Source organism: Dromaius novaehollandiae, chromosome 6 (assembly GCF_036370855.1).
Source record: "Dromaius novaehollandiae isolate bDroNov1 chromosome 6, bDroNov1.hap1, whole genome shotgun sequence".
Taxonomy (NCBI): domain Eukaryota; kingdom Metazoa; phylum Chordata; class Aves; order Casuariiformes; family Dromaiidae; genus Dromaius; species Dromaius novaehollandiae.
The window spans coordinates 39,779,277-39,804,101 of NC_088103.1; the positions used below are offsets into that span (position 1 = coordinate 39,779,277).

Sequence of the window (24,825 nt, forward strand, 5' to 3'; positions counted from 1 at the left end):
TGTAAGAAGACCTGACATTTGTGTGTAAACCATATGACAGTAGAATTACTTAAGTTATTTTGACTGGAATTTTATGCAGTACAGCCCCTTTCCCACAAAATGAATGAGTTCAAGGTAGTAAAACACTCCACACTCAAACATAGGATCTGATCCTGTAATCAGTCTTGCTTGGGCGTCTGCTAGGATTCTGCTAGGGGCTAAGTATCCATACCAGCTTGATCTCAAAATCAGTGACATGTGCCTTAGGTCCCTAAGTTATAGGTTGGTATTATGTTCATCATTGTCCAAATAACTTAATTAACATGTAAAACAGCAAGAAATAACTTTATAAGACATATTTCTCCTGCATATAGATATGAAAGTATATCTTCAGGTAAAGTGGATACTTCTCAGCAAAAAAAATATTGTAGAATTTAAAAACTTCTTGCATTTTTGCTTTCTTGAAGCAAAAGTATTTTGCAGCCTGGCACTGATTCACGCTGGAGTAACTGGCAGGAACATGGTCCAGCCTTTCCCCATTAGCATCATTTGTTCTTTTCCAGCAAGCAGCAAGGGAAGCATGGGAGTTACCAGCCATGCCTCATAGTTTGCATTGCTTTGCTTTTGATGTGGTGCACCAGCATTTGTATAGCATTCATTAAGAACCATTGCTTTTCAGGAGTGGTGTACCACAGCATTCAGACCAACTCAATGGTATTAGGTTTTACTAGGGATGTTTTCGTTCAGCTGTTAAGTGACTGAAGTATATTTATTTTTCCCAGTCTGTCACTCACCTTACCAGCAGTTTATCTGCTTTTCTTCCATTTTATTCAGACACATAAAATACCTTATCAGCAACCCTTTTATGCCTAGAAAAAAATTTCAAAGTGCAATCATTTGGACAGCTCCCCATATTACAGACCTTTAACCGATCTCATCAAAAAGGAGTTGAACTGATGGGGGGGAACTCCGTTCAAACCACCGGCAGTTAGAGCAGAGGGGCTTGCAGTATGCCTAGCCTTCTGTCCGGCAAGAGCTAGCTTCCCTTTAAGGAGTGTTTTTTTGGGTTTTTTTGGCTTTTTTTTTTTTTTTTTTTTTTTAAATGGATCCTTCCTCACAAATTCTCCTTTCTGGCTCGCTTGTCTTTACTTCATTTCTACATGTTTATGGTTTGGAACTATAGACCTCTGAAAAGTATGCAATTAGTGTTTGATCTGAGTTCGAATGTCGATAATTAATTTTCAATACACGATAGTGATTTTTTTTTAATTGGTATGGACTGGGATACAGCTTTAGAGATCGTAAGGCAGCAGACATTAAATTCCAGTTCAGCTAGATTCCAAGAAAATTTAGCTGTGATTTGGTCAGCTTGCTCGACATTCCCACTGAGCTACTTACACCTTGTCCACTGTTTTGTAAAGAAAATTATTCTAATTATTCAGTGATACTTACTCTGAATCATACTGCAGTGAAAGAAATGAGCATTTCTGAGTGTGTATTTATATGATTAGTCATCGTTGTTCTAACATTTTAAAGGGTAGGATGGTTATTTTTCCCAGTAGAGGGTGGTCACCAGAGGCGTGTGTTAAGGCCTGAGCTGTAGAACATACTCATAAAGGATGTGGAAAATGGGGTGAATAGTGAAGTTAGTGTGCTGAAGATATTTAGCTATTTCAGAAGGCTATTATAGTAGTAGATGATAGAATTTCATCTGCTGTTTTGTCGCTTGCTAGAGATTAATGTGAAGTAATAGACATGAAGGGGGAAAAAAGTCCTGATTTTACATACATAGTAATGAATCATGAACTATCTGTTACCATGCAGAAAAGAGGGTGCAGCCAGTTATGTTAAAAATGTCAGCTTAGTAGTGATTGAAAGAGCAAATCAAATGTTAGGAAGGGAATAGAGACCAAAATGGAAATAATCATTATGCTATTGCACAGATTCATGGTTCACTTGCAGCTTGAATACTGTGTGCTCATCTCTGTGTTGCATCTCAGAAAGGGTATAGGAGAAGTGGAAAAGATATGTTAAAAAAAGGCGGCGGGGACGATCAAAGTTGGTTATTCCATATAAGAAGCAGCCCAGTGAGACAGAACTTTTGTTGGAACATGGGCAGCAGATAGAAGGGAGAGTTAAAGTACAGATCGTTGCATCTGGAGTGGGATAGAGAATGTGAGCAGAGCACCATTGTTCACCATCGCTTCCAGTATCAGACCTGAGGGTGTCGCATGAAATTGTCAGGAGGTAGGCTCAAAGTAAAAGCAATGAGATACCTCTCCATATAACATGTGAAATTCTTTGCTGCAGGAAATTCCGGGTGCTTAAAGTTTACATGAATTTACATAAATTCCTGGAAGAAGCATTAATCCAAAATAACCCAAAATACAGAGGCTCAACCTCTGGCTGAGAATGTCCTTGAGCTGTAAGTCATTGAAGGTGGTGTAACATTTTGGGGAGTATCTGTATGTACTTAAATTCCTCCCTGGGACTGTGGGCCACTGTCAGAGAGAGGATACTGGGATATGCGGGCATGCTGATCTGACCTTGTACAGCTGTTTGTATTCATTTTATTTAGTTTGTATATTGTCCAGTGTTAATCTGATTTCCCACATCTCATCATCACTGCCCAGGAATAAAAAAGGGAGAGACTGGCAGATTCACTCATTTAAATTTGTAATGTATCCATTTATTTCACTATGTCTAGAATGGTTTCCCCACTGCTGCTGTGATCTACTTTCAGAAGTAAGATGTAAATCAATGGCAAAAACCAAAGCAAACCAAAACAAAAAACTCCTAAAACAAACATTTCCCCCCATCTCCCTTTGCATTTGTTTGGATCCATTTAATGTAAAGGATAATCTAAATTATGTGTAGTATTGGCTTGCTACTGAGATAGAAGAATTACATGTATTACATGGTGAATGATTAGAGGAAAGAAAACAAATCAATGATACAGAATAACCAAAGTTTTAGTTTTTATAAGCAGAAATGAAATATGAAGGATGTAAAACCTGACAAGAAATATGAAAATACGCTTAACTCTTCCCTCTGCTTCCAGTTTTTTTGCCATCCAGAAAGAATCTGTTATCAAGTTGATGATGTGTCTATTCTGTTGTGCTTAGAGAAATGTCTCTGGCTTATTGCAGCACTATTTTTTTTTCTTTCTTATAGGTTAACAGAACCTTCTGGATATTTAACAGATGGACCAATAAATTATAAATACAAAACTAAATGTACATGGTTAATTGAAGGATAGTAAGTATTTATTTTTGTAGCTTAAATTATCTGATAGTTTGCTGCTGTGTATTCTAGAAATCTGAAGAACTGACTTTACTTTAGTAAATCTGTGAAAGCATCTGGTTGTAATGTAAAGAGAATTTTTTTTTTGGCTTCAATCTAATGAAGATAAAAAGAAGTTAAGATAGGATTTTTCAGGATTGCTCAGAGTTGACCACACTCCATTCCCATTCAAGTTGCTGGCAAAAATCAGACTGACACTGGAATTTGGCCAATGCTCCAAGCTCTCAAAGTCCCATGATAAATTTATGTTGCCAGTTTGACTACACTTACATATGTCCCAAATGTGGTTATGAAATCGTGTTATTTAACTTGTTACCGTTCTCTTCAGTGATAAATCAGGAGTGGCTTCAAGTACAGAATATATCCAGTCTAATGACAATTAGTCAGATACCTGAGGTTTCTGTGTTTAAAAATTCAGGTATCTAGCTTCACTTAGTAATACTTCACTTTTAAAAAGGCCTTTTGTCTCTCTTGGGAGGGTCCCTGTGTGAAAAGGACTAAGCAGATCCACTGAAAGCTATTGCCAATTCGGGATTGCAACAGTCATATTTTTAATAAAAAACAAGTATAAAGTACAACAAGATGACATTCAAAATGAGGAAAGCTCAGAATTGCAGGGTGAAGCAAATGAATAAAAGACTTGAATGTAGACCTGCCCCGACCGCTGCTTGCCTTCAGCGCGGGTACCGTTTCTGTCAGTTTTTCGAGTCCAGCCTTGTGTCGCAGGCAGACATCATCTCCTACTAGACAGCTCTAGAGTGGGTCATGCTGCCAGCTCCCAGCTTGCCCTATCTCTCCCTCTCCCTTGTTTTGGAGGTGGTTCTGCCACGTTGTACATGCCCAATTAGTTTTAAGAAAGGAAGTCTCCTTTTTCTTCCCTCTTCCCAGAAGACTCAGCTGTGGTCCAGCGCTCAGCAGCAGTGACAAGGTAGATTAGCTCTTTTTCACTGCTCATACACTGGAGCACTTCAAGAGACTACACCCTGGAGCATGATAAACTGGAAACAAGCAAACTGTATGCTCCTACCATCTGACACACCAGTACAATACGCATCTCTAAGCAGAGTAGGAGATGGTAGAGGAGGGTTATAGTCCTTTGTTGGAATGAGTGGTAACAGTCCTTTCCTTTAACAGCACCGATTTACTGGTTTCTTACTGAGGTCTGTTTATTGTGGATTGCTAAATTAGTCCTGAATAGGATTCATCTTGCCTAAGTATTGCTAGCAAGTCATGTGTTCAGCCGTGCTGCAGAACTGTGCTGTGAAACAGTAACAAGCATGCAAAGACACATTTTGAAATGTATTCAGAAATATTTTCATACTTACTTAAATACTAGTTCAGGCTTTGAAGTTGGGGAAAAATAGAAAAAAAACCCCTCTTGCATTTCATCATTAATATTGTTTACTATTTTCAATTTTTAAGTTTTTTTTAATTCTTATTTTTTTGTTCTCAGTCACCAGCACAATGCTAGAATAAGGATCTGTAGGTGATTGTTTTCTTTTGAAAGCACCTTCAAACCTGATAGTTGTGACATATGAAAATAAAAGTAATATAAATATGATATTAAAATTGGATATTTTAATGACTCTAAATGTGTGGTTTTGAACACTGATAAAACCTTGTGAAATTAATAAATCCTTTGTTAACACTGGGGATTATTAGCCTTGGACTGTATATGTTATTTTAAAAATATTTTGAAATAAAATGAAATATTTGCTTGTCCTAAGTCTTGTTACTTAACTCTGTGATGTTTTGCTAGTGCTTAAAGTGCTTTAATAACATTATGCTGGCATGATGTTGTAAGTTCTGTACATTATGAGCCCATAATTCTGCTAAGTAATGTTTTACATCAGTATTCTCTTATTTCTTTTTTTCAGTCCTAATTCAATACTAAGATTAAGATTTAATCACTTTGCTACAGAATGTAGTTGGGACCATATGTATGTATATGATGGAGATTCAATATATGCACCTTTAATAGCTGTATTTAGGTGAGTATATTTATTTGTTAGCCCCTTATTACCAGTAGTCATGTAGACATATTTTTGGTTTGGAGGGAAAGAATGACCTTAGAGATTTTAATTTGTTAGATAGTTTGCTTTCTTTTATAAATATCAAGGGGACATACATGCAAGTTTATGTTAGAATAAGTTGCTGAATTTTAGGATAGCATAGCAGTACTGTTTTTCATTAGGTGATCACTGCATTAATCCCTTATGTGGCTTGTACTTAATGCTGACATTGCATGGAGAATTAATGCTCATAGATATGAAATCTGAAATTTATTTCCCAATAGGTTTTCAATATTGACTGTTAAGTTTTAATGTCAGTGAAATGGAGCATTGGTCAATAAAATCAGTAACTTATCCTATTTAAGGGAAAATCACAATTTGCAACACATGCAATAAAGATGCTGCACTATGTGTAAGTTATAAAGAATAGCTACTAAATGACTTCTGAATTTATGGGTGAAGCAACTTGTTAAGGGCATCTGAGATAAAGGTTAACTTAAACACTAGTTTTGTAACATACATCCTTAAACTGCTAGACTGGGTGTTGTTGTGACTAAATCTCAGTGGGACATACTCAGCTTTATCATATTAAAAGTCCTAGAGAAGAGCTCAAATTTGCTATGTACTGAAATCATGGAAGTTCTTTGCTTGTAATATTATCATTAGGTTATGAGAATTGTTACACAACTAGATCTTTTATTCAAGTTAACATTTGTTATATAGGATCACAGTGTTACTTTATGCCAAGATTTAGAAGTAAACATAAAATCAGCAACATTAGGGAACAAGCATAACAACTAGTACTGAATCGTGACTAATTATTTGGCTTTCAAATGACAGCAAACAGTTGAGGCAAACTATCAGGTCCATGCTCTAAAACACTGCATTTCTTATGTGTGAGAGGCAAAAAGCAGGGCATGTGATTTTTAACTGTTTTTCTTCCCCTCCTTTTTTGAATTTTATTGAATTCAGTTGGTTTATTCCTACTCTTCCATTAAAATTTTGTGAAACATTTTAGAAAGAATATGTGACTGGGCTGTAGTTTATTAGAGTTGTATGGAAAAATAACCAAGTATGTTTAATATTCTGTGCTTAGACACTTGGAATGGAGGCACAGGGTCTTAATCCTTTGAAGTCAGTGAAAGTTTTTAGCTTTGCACTCAATAGGTATCTGAAGATAAATTAAGAAATGCAACAAAAAGTGTGTGTGTGTACATGTATATATATATTTGTGCGTGCACACGTGTGTGTGTGTATATACATAGAAGCACTATCATTCAGGAGCCTGACTGCTAGTAGAAATAGAAGAAAAGATGAGGATCCTAAAAGTCTCCTCCTCTTCCTCTGCACATTACTTGAAATGCCTTTTTTCAGTTTATCGATTAACTTTTTTATATTTTTTCCCCACTGTATTTTCTTTTGTGAAAATATTTGATATTTGTTTTTTCCCCTCTTAATTTTTAACATTGGGTTGTTCCCAGTACTTTTCCTGTTTTTGCAGGAATCTTTTTCTTCTCATTTGTGATTAAAAATTATTAGATGATAATTTTGTATTCCTTATTAAATATTTAAAGTTTTCCTTGGGATTTCTTTAGCTTTTAATTTATATTTGCAATGTGGCACTGTTTTATGCAGGTGATCCATTTTCTCTGCTTCAATACATTTTTTTTTTTAAACCATTTCAGTGTTTATTTAATGGAAAACACCTTTCTGAATTTTTTAAAAGTATTTTATTTTCCATCGGAAGTTACTATTTTCATGGAAATGAGTTAAATATAGTTTCAGTGTTTAAAATTGTTTTAATAGGGTAAAGAGAATTTTTAACGGTACAAATATCACATGGAAATAGAATTCATTTTGAAAGACTGTGCGAGTTAAGCATTTAATTGTTTAAGCCCAAAGGATTTCTTTTTTTCCCAGAATTAAAATAATTCATTTGAAAAAATACATTGACAGCACATGTGCCTTCAGTGTACTCTAATGTGAAATTTTGTATTACTGGTTGATTTCCGTCCTGTTCCTCCCTCCCCCCCAAAGTCCTACCTTGCCTTGCAGAGGTGTGGGCAAGTTTTATACACATTGCATGCTTTTTTAAAACAGTTCTTAGTGAGATTTCTGAATTATGTTGTCTGTATAATTAACAATCTGAATGCCTAACTCTTAATTTTCTTTTTTTCCAGAGTGATTAAAAAACATTATTTTCATTTTCTTTTCCAGCGGTCTAATAGTCCCTGAAGTGCGTGGAAATGAAACTGTTCCTGAAGTAGTTACTACATCTGGCTATGCATTGCTACACTTTTTTAGTGATGCTGCTTATAACTTAACTGGATTTAACATTTTTTACTCGTAAGTATTTTTAAAAATTTATTACTTTGTTAGTTAGCCTATCATTCCCTTTAGGAGGATGGTAAACCTGAGAGAAGTATTTATCTTCTGATTGTATTAATAGTGTCAAGGAGTTATGCCCTGTGGTAAGTTTTTAAAACCAGGGTGTCAGAGATTGTAATGAATTGTTGTTAATGTAGTGATTTAAAAAAAGATAAAGTACATTTTTCCCTAAGTCAATCCACGTGAACATCCTAAGAGTATAATTGTTCCCTGCCACATGGGACTAGAAAGTTTTCCCCTTCCAGTATTTATCTAATGCACATACTTGTCATATGGAATCTGTCATCACCTCAGTTCCTTTCTCTCGAGCTGGAGTGATCTATTGCTTGATTTTTCTTGCTGAATGTACCTTTGTGGATTTCACCAAAGTCCTCCTTTTATTCTTGTGCCAGCAACAAGGGTTGTATCCCATCTTTTCTGTATTTCAGGTACTTTCCTCTCTATTGTCCACCTCAGTCTGCATTCATAGTTTTTATCTGGACTGTTCTTTTAGTTTCTTTGATGAGAAATTTTAATCTGGTGTAACTATGCTTTCTTTTCTCCAGTCTGTTTTTGTGTCAGCAGCCCTAGCGATTCATCCAACAGGCTTGTGCTTCTTCCTTGTTTTATGTACCATCTGTTGATTCCAACTTCTGTCTTATTTAGGAAGTGATTTGGGACAGCATGTGGTGTCTCATCACAGTAGGTGCTTTGGTTCAAGAGAGAATTGCTTGGTCCTGTTGCTTTCTTCATCTGACAGTTTTCCATGATTGTGGATATTCTTTATTCATTTAAAATTCCTATTTGCCTTTCTGGTCATAGCTTTACTCTTAACATAGGTATTTGTTAAGTTTTCTATATCAAAATTCCTTTTGTAATTTGCAGCAGTTTTCCATCTTTTTACGAGATGATAAATAGTTATTCAGAGCTTGGGAATCCTCTCTAAATATGTGGTGTTGCAAGTGGCAGTCTGAAAGACTGGGTATTTTTACCTTCTTTCAGCATGTATGATGCAGCTCCACCACCAAGAATACTCTATTATTTCTTTTCAACTGACATCAGTAGAATACAATCAGCTGGCAAACTTACCTCAGCTGTAGTTTAGATACATTCTTCAGTTATTCCTGAAGCTTTTGCACTTTTTTGTTTGTCCTGGGAGCACATCGAAATATGACATAGCATTCTTAAGGAATGAGTGTGCGTGTTCTACATTCCTTTATTACTTGGTAATGTGATGCATGCTCGGTGTAATTATATTATTATTTTGGAAGATTTAAAATAACCAGAAAAACCTGCAGTTTTAAAATCCCTTACATATGCAGGGGCATATAACTTATGAAATCATACTTTCTCCATTTTTCTGTTTCTAATGTTGCAGTAAATACTTTAAAAATGATTTTTAATGAGCTAACAGTAACTTTTTGTGCTAAAAGAAATACATATGCCTGCTTGTTATGGCTACATTAAATTTGTCTGTCATTCTAATCTATTGTACTCTGCTTCTGTTACCTTCTTTTTTCCTTTATTTGAAAGCTGTTATCAAACTTTTTTTTTGACTTTATCTTTGTCTTCATCTTGGTGTGCCACTCATGATGCCTTTATTTTGGGGAAGGCAGAAGTGCAGCATCTGTGACTAAATGCCATACTAGCTGCAGAGACCAGTCGTTATTCCAGACCTCTTTGAGGAAATCTTTGTGTTCCAACTTCACTGAATCCATTTATCTCATTCTGTCTGAATCGTTAAAAAAACTATTGAGGTATGTTGGAAAGGGAGAATGTATAAAATGGGATCTCTGTTCCTGGAAAGACATGAGTATTTGCCTTCCTTACAGAACATGCTCCTTGAGATATCCCGGTCTGTGATGGTCAGCTGTGGTAAATAGTTGTTAATGCCAACAATGGTTTTACTGCCAGGTGTATACCAAGCAACCCCGCTTGCTCCTCAGGACACTTCCACTTCAGGAGAGGAATTGTCTTCTTTTGTTAGTGCAACAGAAACAGTCCTCTGAGGTGAATCTTTAGAAAATGAAAACATCTGCAAACTATGCTACCACAACCACGCTGGGCCAAAAGCCAGTCTTAAGCCATTCCCACCTTGCTTTTTCAGCTCTTCCTTCCTTCCATAAGAGCAAGGAAGGTTTACAGTGGCATCAGGTGCTCACATCTACAGGCAGTGCTTCGTGTTATCATTGCCAGGGGATTTTAGTAACAGTTTATTCTGAGCTTCAAACAAATCCTTGCCTGTGAATCTCCAGAAAGGACTTCAAATCCTTTTTGGATTTCATCAAGCATTTGCTTCCTGAGATCCACGTTCTGTTTGTGGAATCTCTTGGGCCCACAGTCCTCCTGTGCTTCTGGAGCCAGGTCGCATAATTTTGCAGTCCAGTTTCCTGTGATCTCGGAGTTCGGTAGGGTGGATCAAAGAAGTGCTAAATGCCATAGCAGTCGTAGACTTTTTCTCCCAGCCTAATCTTTCCTATTTTAGCATTTCTGACTCTGTAGTAGAGGAGGCAGGGTTAAGGTGACTCTATTATTAAGGACTTTGGGGAAGAAGTGCCATCTTTAGGTAGCTACAGGATATTTGCTATCTTCTGTACTTTCTCACTCTGTGTTTATTCTTCCTGGATGTTAGACAGCTTGAGTTGTTTTATACAATGGGCCAAAGCCACTCAGGAAAACCCCTTAACCTCTTTGTGTCTCTGGAGAATTAAGAGACTGGGAATCTTAACACAGAGGTCTGCTCACTGTGTGGCTGGTTGTGAACTGCCTGCAGCAGTGGGGGTGAGCTGTGCTGGAATTCAGGCAACGCTCACCTCCTGTGTAAAGAGCTTGTTCTTAGGAGTTGCCCCTTGGATCCCCATTCACACTTCGAAGCTACTTTGGAAGCCCATTAATGGTCTACTTTTGGAAAAGTACTTTTTATTCACTTGGGATTCCAAGATCTTCCTCTCTGTAAGTGGTATTCATGAGAGCTGCTGCTTGAAGTCACTTCCAGTGTGAATGTACATAGAGATAAGCATTTGAAGGGACTGACTGGAGATCACTTACACTAGAACTCTCAGAAAATCAGCTTGAGATCTCGCCTGTCCCTCTGCTTAGTCTCAATACTTCTCGTAAAGCAGATGTTTGTGATACTGACTGCAGCACAGACTTCGTATGTAAGACTGTTGAGCTCCTTTTCAGCTCAGTTGTCTGTACAATGATAATTGAATGTTCATTTTAACAGTATTTTAGAAATTTTCCAGAAAAAGGTGCTTTATCCAACAAATACTGTTGGAATAATGTCAGCTAAAACCACTCTCATCAACTCTTGGTTTGTCTTTTGCCTTATTTTATATATATTTTTGCAGAATTAATTCTTGTCCTAATAACTGCTCGGAACATGGGAAGTGTACAACCAGTGTGTCTGTTCCAAGCCGGGTATACTGTGAGTGTGACAAATATTGGAAGGGAGAAGCCTGTGATATTCCGTATTGTAAAGCCAACTGTGGTAGTCCAGATCATGGATACTGTGATTTGACAGGCGAGAAGCTGTGTGTTTGCAATGATAGCTGGCAAGGTAAGGTTTTGTTATTTGGAATCAAAGTCATCTTTTCAAAAAAGGGCACCTTCTAATGTATCTTTCCCAGTATGCAAATTAATATCTTTAAAAAGTAAACAAAAATGAAAAAATACTTTCTGAAGCAAATTTTCCTGTGGACCTAGACACGCTTACTGTAATGAAATAAAGGGCTAACAGCTTTGCATTCTGTTTGAAGATATTGCAGAGGTATCAGGTCTAATCGTTTTTGTGGAGGACATTCTTTTTGTGTTGTTTATTTGATGTGTAATGGCAATAATTACTCAAAAGTTACGAGCATACTGAGTATTTCTAAAGACGGAGCTCTTCTATAGCCTAATTTCTATTCTATTAATTTTTTAGTTTCTAGGTAATTTGATTTCCTCCCCTGCCTCCCCCAGTGTCAGATCAGCACTTATAAAATAAGTGCTTCATGAAGTAAATACTCACTGTCTGGCTTTACATTATTTTGTTGTCTATTATTTAGCCTCTTAATGAAAGAGGAAGGTAAGCTATCTCCTATTATGATGATACAGGAGTGTGTATGTGAACAATACTGTGGAATAATGAAAATTCTGTGCTGTAAGAATGTATGCTGTAGTTATACTCGCAGTAACATTTTTGTATCCATACCATACATAACTGTTCCTTATTAAAAGTCTTATTAAGCTCCTAAATGTTTACTCCACTTACTAAAATTGTACTAGATGCTTATGAATTTTTTAATCATTTACCATTCTTATTAAAAGTCCCAATTGGATTAGCTTCCTACTCATTGAAATTGCCATTTCTCTCCCAAAAGAAATACTAAAATATCTCCAGATTACTTAGCTGATATGCCCTCTTCCCATTCCTTTCTCCCTCTTCTTTTGTTTTTATTGCTATTTATTTTTAAGTGTCAAAGGAAATTAATTTTTTATTCCTATTAGCTGTCAGACCTGTGATACAAAAGAGACCATGAAATTTAATACATTTCCTTTGTTAATAATTAATAAAGTTGTTCCTTAAATGACAGTGAGTCCACCCATAGAAATCCACTGGCGGAAACTGGTTAGTAATAGGGTCACTGGAAGGAAACAGTGCAGCGGCAGACATCCTACCGAACCCTTAGAAACGTCTCATGATTGTAGTGCATTTAGCAACAACAACAAAAAATGCCTTGATAGGTCAATCTCTAGAATGAGGTTGTGAACTGAGTTTGCAGCAAGAATATCGCCTATTTACTTGTGCATTGATTGTATGCTATTTCAGATTACTGCAAGTGAAACTAGAAAAACATCTCAAGTCTGTGGAACAGTTTTAAAGATAGACCTTCGTTACAGTCTTGAGTGGAACTTTTGAGCGGGAGAAAACTCCCTAACTTTCATTGTTAGTACCTTCTTTTAATCTAGCGTTTCTGTACATACTAGCTTCCTAGTTTTTCCTGCGATAAGTAGGATTTTAGAGAGAGAATATGCTCAATTGTTTCCTTATTTTTTTCCGAAATCCACATAACCTTCGATTAATTTATTCTTTATTCTATGCCGGATGAGATAGTTTGGATGCATAGCTAATTTACTGAAAAATAAAGCAAAAACAAAAACCCAACCCACAACCCCTCCTTCCCCCCCCCCCCCAACCCATAAAACTTTTGGGCTTTCCAGAAGTCTTGTGGGAAGCTACTTGCTACAGTGTTTTATTATTATTTTACATCTAAATGCTCTTTGTGCTAAGTGCCTAAACTATTGTCCTGAATTCCATCTTTTTCAAAGAGCTTTATGTTTCTTTTTGTTACATATTTTGTTTTTTTTAAATATATTTATCTGTGCAGAAGAATTCTGTTACTGGACTATATTGATTAATATGTTAAAATAACATGGTTCAGAACATAAAAAGGGCATTTCATGTTATACCTTTAAAATTTTTTTACAATGGCGACATCTCGTGGATACTAGAGAAGGAACAATTCAGCTAAAGAAAATCCCACACCAGAACAAGTACTCTGAGAAAAGAGAACAGGGTATTCTTTGGGACAGAATAATGGTTTTGAGTATTAGATCAGTATTAGTATCTAGATTATTATATACGGTACATTTTATGAAACAAGGAAATTATAGTTGTAAAAACTCACAGTTAAGTGTTTAGGCTTAGAAATCAAACAATTTATGGTCATACTTTTATTCTTAGCACTAAATACATATTCATTTTATTATAGTAAAGATGATTGGTATCAGAAATACCACTGTGCAGAAAATTTTTTTCCTTGAAAACTGGTTAATGTAAAATACTCAGGCAACATAAAGGAGGTTGGTGTTTTTTTCTGAGGAATACTTCCTTTTAAGAGTACTACTTATATTACACTGATCTCCAGCTATCCGTGCTGATGTTCTAAACCAGAGCGGGTTGGTGCCTACTACTGCACACTATGGATGTAACTTTGGAATAAAAAAAGATGGCTTAAAACTACCTATTTGCTGTCTTTTTCTTTGCCTGATAAAGACAAAAAAGAAATGGAGACTTGACTGAAACAAAAGCATTGTCTCTTGCAATATTTGACCTGTTTTCAGTTTAAAAGATAACTTATAGAAAGATGTGACCATATGGCGAATCTGTGTATATAACCAGCCAGTATCAATTCTGCTTGATACTGGGAACACCGTATCTCAGATTGGCTCAGTCTCAGACTGCAAATGAGCAGAGGAGATTTCAAAACAGTTAATACTGATTTCTATATCATTTTGAAAAACTGGGGATACTCTGAAGGATTGTTGACATGGTTCCACACTTTAAAAAGGTTAAGTGGAGTATCTTTGCAAAAGTTGAAAATATTACTACTATCAATGTGTTTTGTGTGTGTGTGTGTGTGTGTATATATATATATAAAATAAGATTACAGATCTTGTTGATGGAGACATTCTTTGGTTCCTTGAAGGAGCCTGACTTTATACCATGTAAATGGAATACTAGCCTGTCACACATTAAATGGGTTAAAAACGATTTCACTGAAAGATCTCAAAATACAGCTACCTGTAAAATATGCAGTAGTCCATTTGTTAGTTCCAGTGACCAGCTTTTGTCCGGTGTAACCAATATTTTTACAAAAAGTCTTGATAATTGCATATAACCTTTAGTGATAAAATTTTCAAGTGGCAGGAAGATTTACTGTGCAGTAAATAAAAAGGAAGAAAGTTTCATTTTAGAGGGATATAAATCACCCAGATCAATAATCATAATCTAAAAAGTAATATTAATATTGCTCAATGTAAGATAATACATCTATGAACAAAGACTGCAGACTAAACTGCAGAATGACAGGCTGTCTTAGAAAGTAGAGATTGTTGAAAGACTTGCATACCTTTTATTGTAGGTAATGACTTTAGCATGAGTTTCCTTTGCAGCTCTGAACCTGGAGTGGTATCTTTGGATACGTGAAAAGATGAATATTGAGTAGAGAGCAAATGACCCTTTCTCTGTGGCAGACATTTGTGAGATAACATTGGAGTACAGTGTCCAGTTTTGGGGACCAGCACTTTAAGGAGTGTAAAAAGCCGTTCAAATCGGGCCCCAGAAAAACAATTTATGCACTAGGAAACAATCTTGCAATGGGAAAATTAAAGCGTAGTTGTGGCTCTAAGGCTTTATATTTAATGGGAATACCCATTGAGAGCTACTGCATGGGCACAGCATATCTCATGTTTCAGTGGGCTGTTGGAATGGTCTTGGTGCTGGCATCATTTGCACTAGGTGCAGAAAGGAAAAAAAGAGTCAAAGATGTTACTGGAGTTACCTATCAAAGAGAAACTTTATTCGTACTTTGATCATTGCATATCGGTCTCTAATGAGGCTCAGAAGTGTGCTTTGAAGGAATTTGGTCATCCACATCTATGTTTTGGCTCACATCATGAAAAGGATTCGGAGCACATCAGCTGTATTCCTTTTAGATGAAACTGCACCAGAAGATGAGCTCGAGAGCACAGCAGCCATAAATGGGCATTCAGTCCCGGGATCAGATCTAGTCCAAAATCAAAACAACAACAAAAACTCTGAAAGGTGTATAGTCAGGTGTTTCTCCCTACAGATCTGCTCCTAACAGATAGAGATGTGGCAAAAGACCGGAATCTGAAATTACACAAATTTAACTTCGAAGTAAGTTTGTTAGAAGCTTGGGCAGCTTGAATTTTATAGCAGCTCATCAGTGAAAAACGAATACGTTTCTGTACGGAGAAAAGTAAACAATGAAAATATAAAAGGGGTGCTTTGACTACTGCACTGTAAAAATTCAAATATTTTGCTTTATCACTGCTATGATACTTACTCAAACAGCATCTTGTGTATGGCCAGAACAACTATATGTTAATGGATGCCTATGTTCAATTTTGATTACCTTGAATGGACTCACTAGAGTCGAGTTCATTCATGCTGTTAAAGTGGGATGCTCTGAGGTCGTGCTTCCTTGTTTGGCCTGCCTCATTCTTAAAAATTGAGGTTTAACAAATCTGCATTTGTGTTTGTGTGGAGGTGATTTACTGGAACTGATTGAGCAGGATTGAGATGTGAGCTCAGGCTGTGGCAGCTGAAATGCAGTACTGAAAAGAGCTTGTGCCAAATGCCCAAAGGTCGAGCTTTTGGCCTGCTGTGCCTGGATGTTCTTGAACAGAAAGCGCATAAATAAGTATTTTCGGAGAAGCAGATACATGAAGTAATATTGACTTTGGACAAACCTGTTTTTGGAAGGAAAAAAAGTTAGAAGCAGGTGTCTTATCACTCTTTTGCCCTGTGATAATCCCCTCTTTTTCTAGCGTTTATTTGACCGGTTTTCTCTTGGACAAGTATCAATTCATTCAGAAGAAACTGCAGTTTTACAGTCTATGAGATATCTTGTCAAATACATGTAAATACGCATACATTAAAACTATATGCACACACATAGACACTCATCCAAGGAAAACTTTCCTCCCACAATTTTAAGTGAAAATCCAGTTTTTGCACTCAGCATTTATACATTTCATTGTTAGTATCTCATAGAAATATATGGATTTTTCTGAAGATGAGTATATTTGAAAATTAGCTATATGGATCTCTAAGGAAATTTTGACTATACAGAATTGATAGTAAAGAATAGACCTAAAATATGAATTGTTATTTCATATATACTGGAAACATATTTTTCAGTCATATGTTTAGATTTAATTTAATCATTTCTCAAGCATCCCTGGAGGATTTTGTGCAATTTGTAAGCAAAAGACAGCTAATGTAATTAGAAATCTATTGTCTGAAAATTCTGCATAAGAAAATTAAAGATCATTATTGCAAAAGAATGAACTTTGCAGTTAAATAAAAAGCCAACTTTGGTTTTAAATACTTTTGCTATGTCATTTGAAGATTAGTGAAAGCAGGGTTAGTAGTATGTATTGAGTTCATTACAATAAATGGTTGGCTGCCTTAAAGCGGTAAATAATGCTGTGCATGTGCAATTAGGGTGAGATTTAGGAAAGAAGCCTCCTACTATTTGTGAGTTTTAAAGAATGTATATAAAATGCACACACATAAATGTGGCAAGGCAGAACATGCAAGCACTTGATTCAGCTAAGGAGCAAATGCAACAGTATATTCTGAATGGAAGAAGGGGATAAGTAGTGTTAATCTCCCTGATAAGGAAGGTTACTAAATTTAGCTAATTATCTCTATTACCTGTATTTAAGAAATGGAGGAAAAGTGATTCAGGTAGGTAAAAGATGATTCAGGCAGCTCAGCACTTGTTAGCTTTATTTCAGGAAAATGTAAGGTTGTAGACTTAATTTGAAGAAAGAAATAGTTAAACATACGGTGTAATTGAATGATAAATCCACACTTCATCTTTTTCACTAATATAGTTCATACTAAAATAATTTGTAAGGAAACTGACAAGAAAACGTGATGGGTTTTATCTGAACTTCTGTATTGGATGATAGGAAGTTATTATTAGAACTGCAGAAGTCAAAGAATAAATAAGGGAGCAGTAAGGGGGAACAGCTGGTTAATTGTGAAGTATCAGTGGGAGTGCTCAATAAGTAACTGTTAAAATGGGAAGATGTAAGACTGATCTTATTACATAATTTTTATAATCTAGGCACAAGACTGTGCTAATGAAATCTAGTGAAAAAAAGGTGGGAGTTAATTCCAGTATAAAGTAGGATCAGAATATTCTGCAGAAAAATCAAATGAAGGTTAGAGTAATGTGTATGGGATGAAAGTACTTTAGTATAAATTATAAAATCATACATTTAGGGACTAAGAATATTAAGAATTTGTTTTATAAGATGGGATTGAATTGTGGAAGGTGACATAGAGGAGAAGACTTGCTTGTGTATCAATTAGAATATGAACTAATTCATATTCTCAATTTCATATATGAACTATAAACTGTAGAATGTCAAGAGTCCTAGTGGGATGATCAGCCACATTATCTACAGTTAAATACAGGAAAATATTAGTAGGGTACTCCATTTTTATTACTACATTTTTATGAATACAAATTAAAACAGGCATAGAAGACAACTATTAGGATGATGAGGGGTTATGGAAAATACTAACAGAGCATGGCTTGTTTAAGCTGGTGAAATGAAGATTGTGAGAGGATACTACTCTTCATAAACATTTGTCGGATGTATGTACTTAAAAGACAGATGAGCTGCTTAAGTCAAAGGATGTCAACATCAGTAAAAGAACAGCTGGGGTAGACTGGTCATTAGTACATCTAGTTTGAAAAGTGCAAGGAGGCTTTAAACTATTAGAGCTATGAAGTTCTATAAAAGTCAGTAGCAGAAATACTGGAGATTCATATCCCACTAGCATTAGCATGAAGCCTGAAAACTGCCTGTGTTCCTCTTGGGAAGCCCAACAGTTGTCCCCTACTGCTAATATGAATAGGTGCCATTTAATTTAGAGCATAAGAAGAAAAACATTTTCTGTTTAGTATTAGAAACTGACAAATTCCATATGTACAGTCTACAAAAGAGTATTCTTGTGCTCAGTCATGAGCAACTGAGGAGGCTTTCTCTGCAGTATCCATAGAAAGCACTCCTTGGCTGTTCTGCTCCTCCTGCTCAGTGCACACATATAGGACAGATCATTTCTGACATCATTTCAATTTATGTCAGCTGCTTTGCCAAGCTGAAGTGCTCAACTGCTTGATAGCTTTTCTCTGTGTAGCTATTATTCCTTGCTGGTTTTGGTGTTGATGCCTTAGTCCAGCTGAGAGCTACCTTAAGGGCTATGCTTTGTCATTAGACCCACATTCCAGATGTCTGTGTAGCAGGGGAAAGGGGATGAACCTGACAAATGCCGCCTCTGATCAGTCAAATGCTGGCTGAGGCACAGATTGGCACTGCAGGACACAGTGCCTTAAGGCTCTCTGACCCCTTGCTTGGCAGCCATCCAAGTGGACAAGTCTGATCATATAGATCCAGCTGCAGTGTTCTTGAAGGGCGGTTCCTCTAGGTCTATCCAGGACAGGTCAGCCAAGCATTTCTGGTGGAACGTGCATTTTCTTCTTTGTATTCCCCAGTCTCCACCCAGGCCCATGGTCACTGTGGTATCTCACTTGGTGAGGGGATGCAGTTTCTGTAATTCTGTTCCACATAGCTAAGCCATACCATTTGCTGAAAGGCTGCATCTCCTATGCCTTGCTGGCACTGGTTTACTGTGGAAACATGTTGTTAAAGGTAGCAATAACTGGTGTGGCTCATTTGGCAGCCTGACTATTTCTGCCATTCATCTCATGGAGTTTTCCCAGACCAGCAGCTCCACCCTTTGTACCATTCACTGATACTGTGTTGGCATTGTTGGAGTATTCTGCCAAGGGCCAACCCTAAATTTTTCTCTGTCCTTGCATTTTGTGTTTCTCTATAGCATTTTCACTTCATTGCCAGGAGAAAGGTTGCTTTTAAAGGACAGGCAGAGTGTGACAGTAAGACTGTATCCAGGTCCATAGCCATTCTGAGGCTGTTGTACTTCCAGTAAAGGTTGCCTTGGCCTCAGACCAGCTCCTTATTCTTCTCTACTATCCTGGTTGCTCTTGAGTTTGAATCCTGAAATCAAACAGTTAGAGTGGTGTCCAGAAGTCACATAAGTGGCAGGCAGTCCAGCCCTTTTGGCTTGCATGCTCAGACTTACCCTGCAGATTCTCCAAGGCCAGATCATCCTTGGATGATCCACTCTTTGTGCATGAGGAAGGAAATGGGACTGAATAATTGTGACCAGATGGCACTTAAAGATTTACGTCGGCTTGTGTGTTTTGGGATTTCTGTATATTTCTTTCAGGGAGTAAGCTGAGTCCTCTCACCGCTTGCTACGGTGTTGCATTAGCTGGATATCCATTTAGGATCTCCCTGCTTATCATTGTCTTCTCAGAGCAAGCTTGTTTGCAGGAGGAAGGGAAATATTTACATCCTGTTTGGATATTGCAAAGGTCTCGTGGCAGTATATGAATAGACCTAATAGAATGCTGGTAAGCCATGCATCTTGCAGAACAACTTTTCTTTCTTTTTTTTTTTTTTTTAATGTACAGTGCAGCATTTTATTTTTGTATAGTTGACACCTTACTACTTTCTTGTGAGAAAGATGATTTACTACTTGGTAAAAGTTACAGCAATAAAAATTGTTGTTGATAGTGTATTTGGATACATTTTCTCTTCTCAGAAATATTTTTCACTATCTAAAATTGATCATCATACAGAGATTTTATTGGATACTTTAAAATAGTAATATGGGTTTGTATTTGTGGTAGTTGAAAAATTATGTTAAGATAATAATTCCTGACTCAAATGCTAAGATGACAAACAAATATAGAATACCTGATAACAACAGCTACTTCATTTGAATGCATGGATTAGATTGTATGAAAAAGTTTATATTCAACACATCAGTACTCTTGTTTTTTTCCTGTGATTCCTAAGGAAAAGATTAGGGTTGAAGACAATAGATGATGTTTTCTCATTAGGTGGAAATTGATCTTATGACTTGAACTACTGGAAGAGATTGTTACTTTGGCAGTTCATGAAACTCCTCAATAAATAGAAATTAGATTCCTTCTCTAGTGTTGTGTGAGTAAATTGCTATTTTAAACCTATAGAATTTTTTTCTACCTTTGAGTATGATGTAATTGATTTCCAGTTCAGGCTTATAAAGTTGATGGCTTTTTTAAAATCTCTTCTTTTTTTTTCTGTGGATTGAGTGATGCATTAGGAGAATAAGAAAGAAATCCAATCTTAAATAAGTGGAGAAAAATCATATTTGCATAGAAAATAATACATTTTTATTATATTTGTTCTGCAGCTATCATGCTGTCTTTTACATGAAAGGCGTGTATTTAGTGAATGTGTTGTTTGTGAAGAGAAAGTGTGTTTATGGTGAAATAATAGTGATGTTTAATAGTATATGTATTTAATTAGGAAAATCTGTAAATAAGAAGTCCTGTGTTTACCTTGTCATTAGAAAGCTATAGCCGCACTAAAGCAACTGCTCTTTAAATGATATTTCAGTAGAAGTCCATGTTGTTCTGTTGCTTTACTTTGTTCAGTTTTATCTTCCTTGTTTACACGGATTGATACATACTGTGATAGCTCAGTGAATGCTTTATACTCTCACTCAGAGAGGCAATTCTTCAACTAAAAGCTAGCCTGGCAAAAAATAAAAGCTAGCTTTAGCCTGGATTCATTCCGTCATCTGGTTTGTTGTGCAGCCACATGAAAACTGCTGATGGTAGTGATGAAGACTAAGGGTGCAGGGAGTAGAGGGAGGCCAGGGGTGGCTCCTCTTGTGCCTTCTTCTTGCCTCTTCTTGTCAACTTATGTCACTTTAGTGCACATGTACATAATGCACAGGTATTACATGTTCTTTAAGAAAACAGTGTAGTACTTGGTGCTTTCAAGCTCCTGAATTCAGGTGTGCATTCTCAGAGCGTGTCCTGGCTCCATGTCAGAACAAGGCCTGGGTGCACGGTGTTTCTTCTCCCTCTCTCACCTTTCCTATCATTTAGTGTAGACCTACCAACAGTGAAGTGCTGAGGTCATAAGAAAATTATCTGTGACATTTTTTCAGTCACTGGTCTGGTTAACAATATGATTAAGATTTTTTGCATTGTTAACTTCATGCTTGTCCTTGTTTTAATACATCCAATTTCATCAAATCATAGTGCACACAGGCATGATATTTTTGGATTTGCTGTTTGAATTTTTGGGGTGCTGTGTCTCCAAAAATGAAAATCTCAAAGAGGTTCTTGAGTAGTTTGTGTGTTTGCTTTCTATTTTTTTTTGCCACTAGGGGCCACTGTTGACCACTACATTTCTCTGCAAAAATGGTAACTAAAAATGTAAATATGTTTTCATTTTCTCACTGGAGGCACCCATTAAACTAAGCTGAATTTCATATTTTTAAGTTCTTCATTAATCAGCTGTTTATTTTTAAGCACTTTTAGATTTAAATTAAGTATTCCCTGCAGTGATTTATCAAATCAGAATTTTGTTGAGATTACAATTCTATTACTGTTTCTATATTAATACTTAAAGAATAATATCCTGTGTTGTTCATACTTTCATTAGACTTCATTCAAATATCATAAATCTTTTCTGAGCAGAAATATATAATGAAAGATGGTAATTGAGAGTCTCCATCATTTAAAGAATAAAAGGTAATTTGGATACAAGCGGACATCATTCTGCTGTAAAGTACTAAGAAGAGTTGACAAATGGTTATGTACAGATGACTTGCATAGTCCTTGTGTATAAGGAGTCACTGTAACAAGTTTGAAACTATAAAAATCCAATTTTACATATTGGAAAAATAATCCTTTTTTTTACTGAAGATAACTTGTTTTAAAGTTACGAACTTGATGTAAATTACTTGCACAAAAATATCAGTTTGATTTATTTTAAGAAAGAAATATTTGTATTTTTTTGCAGGGCTGAAGTTAGATTTTGATAGTATAGAGAGACATCATCTCATTCAGCTTTTCTCATCTGAACCATGGTCCATTTTATTTGAAAATATTTATGCACAGAAAAGCACAATATTTACTCATGTAAAGGAAAAATTCCTCATACAGTACACAAATATAAATTGTGTACTTACATGTGTTGTAGGTGATTGCTTTATTTGTACATAAAAAAAGCATAACATCGATTTACATGAATAAGCCAATGTTCCTATGAAATAATTCTTTAATGTACATCCCTAAAATAAAAAAGATTTCAAGTAGAGTGTGCTACCATACCTTTATCGATTTTGTTATGCTAGATTATCAAGACCTTGCTGTGAGATGAGATGCAACAAAAGTCTCATCTGAGTGGATAAGAGAGAACGAGGCTGTTTTGAACTTTTATGTGTGTGTGTTTGTTTGGTTTTGATTGTACAACAGTGCTCACAATTTTTGTCAAGATTAAACCTGACTTTTCCTTTGAATTTTTGATTGTACACCCAAAAGATTTCTACTTTTATTAGAACTAAATGATGAATACACATTTTTCAAGATTTTTATTGCTATAGTACATGGTTTATTCAGTTTTATTCAGGCCATGGTCACTTTAAACTGCCAGGCTTCTGAGCAGCTGCCAGAAAGCCCATCTCTCTCACTTCGCCCCACTCCCCCAATCGCTCCATCACTGTTGCTATGTTTAAGGCATATCAGGGAACTAGCCCACCAAAAAATGGCTAATTTTAAGTTGGATCTGCTCCTAGATATGGCTTACTGCTCAGTTTTACGATCATGAAAACCAGCATTGGGGAAGTGCTTGGATAAACAACAAAGTTTGGAGAAGAAGGGGGATTGTCTCTGAGAAGCAGCCCAAATTTAGGCCATATAAAAATGGTCTCTGTATCAAAGCAGATAAAGAGAATCCCTACAGATGGAGAAGCTGGAGAAGTGTCCATCCACATGTATTGCTAGGAATCCTCGAAGGATTTGTTTAAGTAACAGTTATTTTGTGACCTCAACCAAATATGGCAGTACTTTAGATAGTGCTGATCTACTAAAGAACATAATGCTTGTCTGGTCCAGACTGGTATGTCAAGCCCAGTATTTTGTCTCCAATATTGGCCTTAATTGGCTGCCTAAGAAAAAGCATATGGCACACCTCCACTGAGAACACTCCCAGCCTCTAACAGTTCTCAGCTAATGAGATTGCCTTAGCCTAGCTGAGTTTGTCTATTTACTAAACCTCAGCAATCACTCTTCTAGATGTTTGCTCGGTCTCTACTTGGCCCAGTGTAAACCTTTGCATCCTAAGCATCCTTTGTCAAAGAGTTTCTTGCCAAGGAGCTATGTTACTTGTTACATGAAGAACTGCCTCCTTTCATTTGTTTTGAACATGGCTTCTTGGAGCTGCATTTGAGGGATCTCGGTTCTTCAGTCAAAGAGACTGTTCAGTCTCTTTCATATCTACCCCCTCTGTGGTACTTTATTTTATAGATGTTTATCATTCGCTTCCAAATTATCTTTTTTTTTTTCCAAGCTGAAGAGTCCCAGCTTACTCAGTTGTTTCAATTATAGAAGCCATTCCATTCATTTGAACTTTCCTGTTACTCTTCTCTAATTTCCAGCTCTAATATATCCTTCTGGAGAAGGGCACACAGTTTTCTAAGTGTGAGCAAACCACTGGTTTATACAGCGGTATATTGATGTTCTCTATTCCTAATGCACAATTTGCTTTTTTTGATCATTGCTAAGTATTGAGATGATATTTTCATGCAGTTACTGTAATTTTGAGACTTTGCTGCTGAATAGTGATGGTCAGCTAAGAACCTATCTTCTTACTGAACCTAGAATTGTTTGTCCCTATATATGTAGTTTTACATTTATCTGTATTGCATTTCATCTGTCATTCTGTTGCTCAGTCATGTGGTCGCACAGTATTCTGCAGTTCATCAAAGGTTGATCTTGCTCTTTCTACCACCAATAAATTGACATCATCAGCAAACTTTCTTCACTGCTCACTGTCTTTTGAGATACTGTGGATGTTGAAGAGCACAGGTCCCAATAAAGATCCTTGTGGGACTCCACTGGTGATGTCCCTCCCTTTCAGAAGTGGTCATTTGCTCCTGTCTTCTTGTAGTCAATTATTTACCCATGCAAAGACCTTCGTTCTCTTGCCACAGCAGCCAGATTTCCCTAAGAGTCTTTGGTGAGAAGTTTGGTTGAAAGCATCATGAAAATCCATGTCAGCTTTAGCAACTGGATCACCCTTATCCATCTTGGTATCTCCAAAGAACACCAAGAGGTTTGGGAGAGGGGCCTTCTCTTAAAAAAAGGCATGCTGATTTTTTACAAGTAGATTGCAGTTACCTCTCAATCGACTGATTCTGTCCATTTGTATAGTTCCTGCTGATTTTTCTTACAGTGACATAAACATTACAGGCCAATAGTTTTGCAGATCCTCCCTGGAACCTTTTTAAAGTTGATGTTGCATGTGCCACAATGTAGTTCCAGTTGTAAGGGACATTACTGTAGTTAGTTGCTTCTCAAAATAGTTAAAAAAAAAATCACCTGCATAATTGTCATTTTACATTGAGTCTGCTTGTTTTTTTGTGATGATTTTCCTTTCTTCATTTGATTGGTGTTTAATCTTTTTGAAGATTTTCCTAATAACCAAC

The 24,825-nt window shown here is 36.4% G+C and overlaps 1 protein-coding gene across 5 annotated transcripts in view; it reads left to right on the forward strand.

The window, feature by feature from the left end:
- ATRNL1 (attractin like 1) overlaps positions 1-24,825 on the forward strand; it is a 567,608-nt gene that overhangs the window by 48,712 nt on the left and 494,071 nt on the right. For all 5 annotated transcript variants that reach the window (XM_026096163.2, XM_026096166.2, XM_064514272.1 and 2 more), the window contains exons 3-6: positions 3,154-3,237; positions 5,160-5,273; positions 7,512-7,640; positions 11,012-11,220. In XM_026096163.2, coding sequence (XP_025951948.1) covers positions 3,154-3,237; positions 5,160-5,273; positions 7,512-7,640; positions 11,012-11,220 — 536 coding nt within the window. The remainder of the gene's footprint in view (positions 1-3,153; positions 3,238-5,159; positions 5,274-7,511; positions 7,641-11,011; positions 11,221-24,825) is intronic.